This window comes from Tamandua tetradactyla, chromosome 13 (assembly GCF_023851605.1).
Source record: "Tamandua tetradactyla isolate mTamTet1 chromosome 13, mTamTet1.pri, whole genome shotgun sequence".
Lineage (NCBI taxonomy): Eukaryota > Metazoa > Chordata > Mammalia > Pilosa > Myrmecophagidae > Tamandua > Tamandua tetradactyla.
Window position 1 is genome coordinate 79870002 of NC_135339.1, and position 7686 is coordinate 79877687.

General features: G+C 56.4%; 1 protein-coding gene across 2 annotated transcripts; it reads left to right on the forward strand.

Moving 5' to 3' along the window:
• Positions 1–774: 774 nt before the first annotated feature.
• EMX2 (empty spiracles homeobox 2) lies at positions 775–5955 on the forward strand. Of its 2 annotated transcripts, XM_077124427.1 has the most exons (3): positions 775–1183; positions 3095–3279; positions 5673–5955. In XM_077124427.1, the coding sequence occupies exons 1-3, from the start codon at positions 775–777 to the stop codon at positions 5838–5840; spliced, it is 762 nt and encodes a 253-aa protein (XP_076980542.1). In that variant the 3' UTR covers positions 5841–5955. The 2 variants fall into 2 exon arrangements, with proteins under 2 accessions (XP_076980542.1, XP_076980543.1); XM_077124428.1 differs by lacking the exon at positions 3095–3279 and having other exon boundaries at positions 5673–5886.
• Positions 5956–7686: the final 1731 nt, after the last annotated feature.

The following is a 7686-nucleotide window of genomic DNA, read 5'->3' on the forward strand; positions in this document are numbered from 1 at the left end:
CGCCGGAGCGAGTGAGCTAGGAGCACCGGACGAAGGCGCGGCGAGGCCGGGCGGCCTGGCGGGCGGTGGGAGGTACGGCCCAGGCAGCGGCGTCGACTCCATTCCACTCTCGGCCGGGATCCAGGCTTCCGGGTTCCCGGGCGCTCGCCTCCCTCTGACGCACTTTAAAGAGTCTCCCCCCTTCCACCTCAGGGCGAGTAATAGCGACCAATCATCAAGCCATTTACCAGGCTTCGGAGGAAGCTGTTTATGTGATCCCCGCACTAATTAGGCTCATGAACTAACAAATCGTTTGCACAACTTGTGAAGAAGCGAACACTTCCATGGATTGTCCTTGGACTTAGGGCGCCCTGCCCGCCTTTTGCAGAGGAGAGAAAACTTTTTTGGCCTCCCCCGAGAAACTTTCCCCCCCTCTCCTCCCTGCCTCTAACTCCGATTCCCCCACGCCATCTCGGCCCCCCCACCCCACCAAAAAAAAAAAAAATACCCCAATCCACGCCTGCAAATTCTTCTGGAAGGATTTTTCCCCCCTCTCTTCAGGTCGGGCGCGTTTGGTGCAAGATTCTCGGGATCCTCGGCGTTGCCTCTTCCTCCCCCTCCCCCCCTCCTTTCCTTTTTCCTTTCCTTTCCCTTCTTCCTTCCCTCCCTTCCCCCCACCCCAAACAAACAAGCCCCCAATTCTCCTCTCTCCTCGCCGCGAGCAGCGGGCAGCGGAGGCAGCGCGCCGGGGTCGCCAGGAGCCGGGAGCCCCGGGCGCCCGCTCCTCGGCGCAGCATGTTCCAGCCGGCGCCCAAGCGCTGCTTCACCATCGAGTCGCTGGTGGCTAAGGACAGTCCCCTGCCCGCCTCGCGCTCCGAGGACCCCATCCGCCCCGCGGCACTCAGCTACGCCAACTCCAGCCCCATAAACCCGTTCCTCAACGGCTTCCACTCGGCCGCCGCCGCCGCCGCAGCGGGCAGGGGCGTCTACTCCAACCCGGACTTGGTGTTCGCCGAGGCGGTCTCGCATCCGCCCAACCCCGCCGTGCCGGTGCACCCGGTGCCGCCGCCGCACGCCCTGGCCGCCCACCCCCTGCCCTCTTCGCACTCGCCACACCCCCTCTTCGCCTCGCAGCAGCGGGACCCGTCCACTTTCTACCCCTGGCTTATCCACCGCTACCGATATCTGGGCCACCGCTTCCAAGGTACGTGCCACGTCGCGGGGCCACAGCGCGCGGCATCCCGCCGCACCCCGCAGTGTCCCCTGCCTGCTCGGGATGGACGCCTAGCAAGGTTTGGAGGGAAGTTTCTGCGGCTCGCGCGCCCATGTGCAGCGCGATAGGAGGCCCGGCGGTTAGGGACTTGGCATGGTGTTGGCCCCAGTCTTACCCCCTTCTACTGGCCGGTTTGGGGAGCTGGCCTGCTGGCCGCTTGACCCTTAAGAAGAGACGCAGAGGGAGAAGTCCCCGCGTGTATTCGAGCCCGGGCTGGCAGGTCAGTCTGCTCCCAGTGCCCACCGAGGAGCTGGGAGCCCCCGGGGACCCTCAGGCTCGGCGTTCCCTTGGCATGTCCCCCGCGGCCCCGGCACCAAGGGGGCGCGCACAGGGCCTGGCCTCCAGGTCCACCTTCGACTTCGTTCGACTCTGTTCTGCTCCCACTCCGCATCCCTCCAGCCCAGCCCCGCGGCTTCTCGGTCTCCGACCTCCTCTTCCCGCGGCAAGGGGAGACTCACTCCCCTGGAGCAAAGTCTGGGGTTTTGGTTTTTTCCCTGCGTTTTGGAGTCCCGGAGAGGGGCGGCAACCTGTCGGGGTAGAAATCTCCCCCGCTGGAGCTCTGTGCTGTGGCTGCGACCTGCTTCATTGGGACGCCGAGCGGCCACGGCGGGAAGGCAGGCTCCGTCTGGTTTTTGTTTTTCTTTCTTTTAAAATAAACGAACCGGGTTGGGACACGGGCTGGGAGGGGAAGGTCTGTTTGCGTATTTTTGTTCCTTGCGCTTTAAAAAAAATTAATTTGTTTTTTCTTCCTCCGTGGGAGGACAGCTAAAACTCCAGAAAAAAGGGAGAGTAATAAGCTTAGCGATCCGAGCCGGCTAAAGACCCACCTCGGCCGGCAGCCGATCAATACTCAGAGGCTTGCCCATTCATTAACCCTTTGCCTTTCTGCCCGAGCCTAGCATCGAGTAGATGCCACCCCTGTAATTAAAATAAAATGAAGCAAAAAATTTCCCCCCCTTGGTTCCTGGACGGGATTCGCTTCCATTCTCACCTGGACTGTGGATTTGTTTTTCTTTGTTTGGGTTTTTGGTGATTCGATTTCCTACCCTAAGAACTCTGGCTATGCTGGCAAAGTTTAGGGCTCTCCTCTCTTTCTCTGCCAGCCACGCTCTTGGCCCCCACCAGGCCGGGATCTTCTGGGGGTCGCCACACTCTGAGCAGGGGCTCGCAGCTCTCGGGTATCCCTGGGTTTTTATCCCTCGCCTTGCGACTGGTTCCTAGTTCTCTGGAGCCGGGGAGCCGGGTCCTCTTGAGGTGGCGGCGGCAGAAGCCGGGAGCATCAGCCGGTAAGATTTCCGGCCCCGGCTGGACACAACAACCTGCCGGGCATCTGTACTTTTCAGAAGCGGAAACAACATAATTTAAAAAATAAGTCCCCGGGTAAATTCTGGTTAGCTGCCTGGGCGCCTCTCCACCCCAATATCAAAGCTCCTCGAGAGGTTAGCAAGGAAGGAAAGCTGTTTCTTCGGGTCGTGGGCGCCGATCCCTGGGCCGGGCCCTGCCACCTCCTCCCCTGCTCCGGGCGCCGTGAGTAGAACCCGCGAGGCCCGCGGCGCCAGGGCGGCTGCTGAGCCCGCAGAGGTCAGGGGCCTGGGGACAAGCCTCGCGGGGCAGCTGCTGGGTGGGGACTGCACAGGTGGAGTCTCTTCGTCTGGGACGGGCAGCTGACCCTACATCGCCTTCACGAGCCTCGGGAGGCTACCCCACGGGCCCCCACGGGCCGTGCACCACCCGTTAGCGCAGAGACCCCAGGAGCGCGACTTCTGGGCAGCCCGGCTCGGGAGAAACGCGCGGCCCTAGCCGGGACATTGCCCGCTAACGGGACTTCTGTGTCCCCTGCAGGGAACGATACAAGCCCTGAGAGCTTCCTTTTGCACAATGCCCTGGCCCGAAAACCGAAGCGGATCAGAACAGCCTTCTCCCCGTCCCAGCTTTTGAGGTTGGAACACGCCTTCGAGAAGAACCACTACGTGGTGGGCGCGGAGAGGAAGCAGCTGGCGCACAGTCTCAGCCTCACCGAAACTCAGGTGAGCGGGGCCGGGGCACGGCAACGGCATCCAGACGGGAAACCCCCACCCCAAATCTCCGGGCCCACACAGCCGGCTCCCACTACTTCCATCAGCGCGCAACTCCGGTAGGGCTTTTGGTAAAGGGCCTGGGAGCTGGTTCCAAGCCCAGGGCGAAGATTCGTAAGTTTCCAGGTGCGGGGCTTCGTTGGGCTCTAGAAAGGGAGCGAGAACCCACCGCAGACTCCCAGGAAGGAGCTGAGTGGCTCCCTCTGTCCAGCTGGGCATTCCCTGAGTCTCCTGGCTAAGACACTACTGCACTGCTTGGGAGACTTTGGGGTAGAATTTTGCCCGGCTGGGGTCCAGGAAGAGAAAGAGTGCTGCGGGGTGTCTGGGTGTTCGGAGGCGGAGCAGGGCGGGGTGGGGTGGGGGCGCGAGTATAGAGAGGACAGAGAGTGAGTTAAAAGCCAGCTCTGAGAGACCGCAGGCCCGCGGCTCCCACCGACCGCTCCAGTTACTTCCTTTAAGGGGATCGGAGAGTCCGAAGGCAGAGGCCAGGCGTCCTGTACGCGCCCTTAAGTTAGAGAAACACCGCTGGGAGGTTGCAGAGAGGGGCTGCCTCGGGGGTGGGGGTGGGGGGAAAGGCCTTTCTTGCGCAGCGGGGTCCGGAGGCGGGCCTGGCCCCGGGCTGCGGCTGATCGGGGACCGGGCGCAGGGCTACAGTAGGCGCTACTGTACGCGGAGCCGCAGGGCGGGGTCAGAGTTCCTCGTAAACAGTAACGTTTTCGGGCAGATTAAGTTGTGATGCTTTTTCCGGGAGGCGTAAAGAGGTCGAGGCTTTTGTCTTAAAACGTCCCCTCCCCACCCCGGACAAAACCGAGGAGGGGTTCGCGGGTCTGTGCACCGCCGGGCACAAGACGCGGCCCCGCTGATTTCTCCCGGACAGCCGAGGCGGCGGTGGTCTTTGTCCGCCTGGCTGCCCACGCTGCCTGGAGTCTTTGTGTGCGTGTCAAGCCTCGAGCGCACCGACGCGCGCCTTGGGCGAGCGCCGGGGAGAAATGAACCGTCCTCCCCTTCAATTAGCAAACTCAAAGCAAATTAAGCTCAGCCTTGTTCCCCTTCGGCTTTTTCTTGGGGCACTTTGGGGGACTGGAGCAGGAGGGGAGAGCAGAGCGCAGTCCCAGGCCAGCCCTCTCAAAGGAGGGAATACAAACGACCTCAAGGGCTCCCGCCTGGCCTGGGGTGCTGCTGTCACCATAGTCGCTTCCACTCATACCCCACTGCTAGGAAGCTCGAACAGTATTGCTGAATGGACCCTTGAACGGGACACTCATCACACGACTTCCACCGGGATGGCAGTGACTCCTGCTTCATTGCTCCCCAGACCTCTAGGAGCCGCTCTGGGGAGGCCAGGCTCCCGCTGGCCTTGGTGGGAAGTGATGTGACCAGGCTCCAAACTTAGCCTGGGCTGTCCCGGCACTAGTTAGCAGAAGTGAAGAGGGAGTTCCCTCTTTTTTCTCCCCTCTTCTTTCTAAGTTTCTCCCTTGCTCTCCCCCCCACCCCCGCCACGATCTTCCAGAAGCTTTCACTTTTAATCCCCTCTTTCTGGCTGGAAAGGTATAGCTGGGTTGGTCCTGAGGCCTGTGCCCCTCACCCTCCCCACTCACTTTCTCACCCCACCCCCTGCCACCACCGGCTCTGATCACCTACAACTCTCGGGCAAGGGCAGGCCAGGTGGCTCAGCAGGCAAGGGCAGGCCAGGTGGCTCAGCAGGCAGAGTTCTTGCTTGCCAGCCAGAGACCCGGGTTCGATTCCTGGGGCCTGCACATGTTTAAAAAAAGTCTCAGGCAAGGAGGGCACAGCTCAGGCAAAATCGGGGTGCCAGGGCCTGGGACTTGTAGACCCAGTCGGAGCCTTGCAGAGGAGGCGCTATATTTAGGCAATGCCACCCAAGCCGGAAGAAAATAGAAAGCACATTGGGCCTCGCGGGAAGCTGCAGCGGCCGCATGAAGTCTTTCCTGCACTTGCTTGCTGGAGGGAGTTAAGAAACGTTTCCTCTTATTTTTTTTTCCTTAGTATTTTTATAGGGGTTTCCCATATACTTTGCAAGGCCTTTGCTCTGAGCCAGATGTGGGCGCACCGCACAGGGCAAGGCAGGGAAGGGGTGTTGTGCTCTCCGGGCAAAGCGCCCTGGGACACGAGCCGCCGGAGGGCTTAAAAGGCCAGAAGCTGGATTTCGCACTCCCCAGGCACTAGGGGCCCTGCTCTCCGAGGGGGAGCCCAGGAGGAGGCAGGCCCTTAGAACACCCAGCCTTCGCTGTACCGTACCCAGGACTGGGTTGGTGTAGGGTCAGGTGCTTGGTGAGAGGGAGCTACGAAGAAACTAACGGGCCCCATCTGCTTCTCGCCGGCAGGTAAAAGTATGGTTTCAGAACCGAAGGACGAAGTTCAAAAGGCAGAAGTTGGAGGAAGAAGGCTCGGATTCGCAACAAAAGAAAAAAGGGACGCACCACATTAACCGGTGGAGAATCGCCACCAAGCAGGCCAGTCCCGAGGAAATAGACGTGACCTCAGACGATTAAAAACACAAACAGAACCCCACAGAAACGGACAAGACGGAGCAAAACAGAGGCAGGGAGAAGAGGGGAAGAAGAAAAAATCCTACAAAACAAAATTGAACAAATCGCACACACACATTCATGGAGAGAGGGAGAGGGAGTCAGAGGGAGCAGCGGCGCGCGGCGCAGACTTTGGGCAGCGAAGGCGCGTGGTCCCAATTCGAGTCCGCGCCCAGGTGGCAGAGGACCGAGGCTCCTCCATCAGCATGCGGCCCTCGTCTAATGAGGCAGCTGAGTGAGTGAGAGGGAGAGAGAGCGAGAGAGCGAGTGCGAGCGAGAGAGAGCGAGCGAGAGAGAACGAGCAAGAACGAGGTTCAAAATGTGGCAAAGCCGAACGCGCTCTGACAGGGGAAACTGTCAGTCAAACGCCAAACCAGCGAGACATGATGATTGGCAGGTATTCCGTTTATCGCAGTCCACTTTCTAAAAATGGTGATAATAATGATGATTAAAACAAACAAACAAATTACCCAGGCACAGGACTTTTTAATTTTGCATCTCGCAGTGTTTCTCCCCCCCCCGCCCCGTTTTTTAAAAAAATTAGTAATAATGATCGAATATCCATATCAGTCCCATCCCCACACCTGTTTCAAAAATTTGAATTGCATGTTGCAGTCGTTGGGCAAATGGTGTCTAAAGAGAGAAAATGAATTGTAATTTTCTTTTCCTTTTAAAGACAGGTTCTGTGTGCTTTTTATTTTGATTTTTTTTCAGAGAAATGTGCAGTCTGTAAACAACTTTTGATACCTTCTGATGTCAAAGTGATTGTGAAAGCTAAATGAAGTGGGCTCAGCGATAGTGGTCCTCTTACAGAGAAATGGGGAGCAGGATGGGGGTTGGGGTGGTTAGGGAGGGTGCCCAAAAGAGGAGCCAGGAATTGTGCTGGAAAAAAAAACCTAAATTAATGATATTGCTTGAAATTCCCTTTCCTAACATACAGAGACTTAAAACCACGAGGTAAAATTTTCCCTTTAGTGGTTGGAGAAATTGGCCATGTTCAACCAGCAGTGTCCATTCCAAACTTAAAATCTATCTATTGCAAAAACTGAAGGACTGTAGTTAGCAGGGATGATGTTTAGTGTGGCCAAGGACACGCGGCAAGTTTTCAAGCACTGAGTTTCTATTCCAAGATCATAGACTTACTAAAGAGAGTGACAAATGCTTCCTTAATGTCTTCTATACCAGAATGTAAATATTTTTGTGTTTTGTGTTAATTTGTTAGAATTCTAACACGCTATATACTTCCAAGAAGTATGTCAATGTCAATATTTTGTCAATAAAGATTTATCAATATGCCCGCAGAGTAGTTGCCTTGGAAAATTCAAGTGCATTTTAAAAAAAGCATCTCTATAATTTGAGTCTGGTCTTCACCCAACTAGGCTCAAGTAACTTAGGCTCTCTACCTACAAAAGAGCCAGGCTGATGGATTCTTGGGCATTTTAAAGAGAGATGAGGATGGCAAAGGAAGAGGATTAGGGAAACTTAAGTCCTTCAGAAAAGGGATAGGGGAAAATTTTTCCAAGCAGACCTTTGACCACTGCATGCCCTACTTATGGAGTTTAGTTTGAATTTCAGGTTAAAAAATGCTTACTTCTTTTAACCTCTGGTTATTTATTCATTTAAAAAAAAATTCTGGACATAGAGGTATGCATTGAAGAATATTCCCCCAGGATTTGGGCAGGATTTAGCAGAGATTCAGAGTCCTGAGACTTTTAAATTGTGTTTCTGACTTTAAATCCCAAAGTACAAATGTGTGTATGTTTCTTCCTCTTTCCCTTTCTCTCTCTCTCTCTCTTTCTTTCTTCCATCT

Bases quoted from the DNA above. Each gene is read 5' to 3' on its own strand.
- EMX2 (XM_077124427.1), top strand. From the start codon at position 775: ATGTTCCAGCCGGCGCCCAAGCGCTGCTTCACCATCGAGTCGCTGGTG. The intron at 1,184-3,094 runs GTACGTGCCACG...TGTCCCCTGCAG, and splicing joins TCTGGGCCACCGCTTCCAAG to GGAACGATACAAGCCCTGAG. The intron at 3,280-5,672 runs GTGAGCGGGGCC...TCTCGCCGGCAG, and splicing joins TCAGCCTCACCGAAACTCAG to GTAAAAGTATGGTTTCAGAA.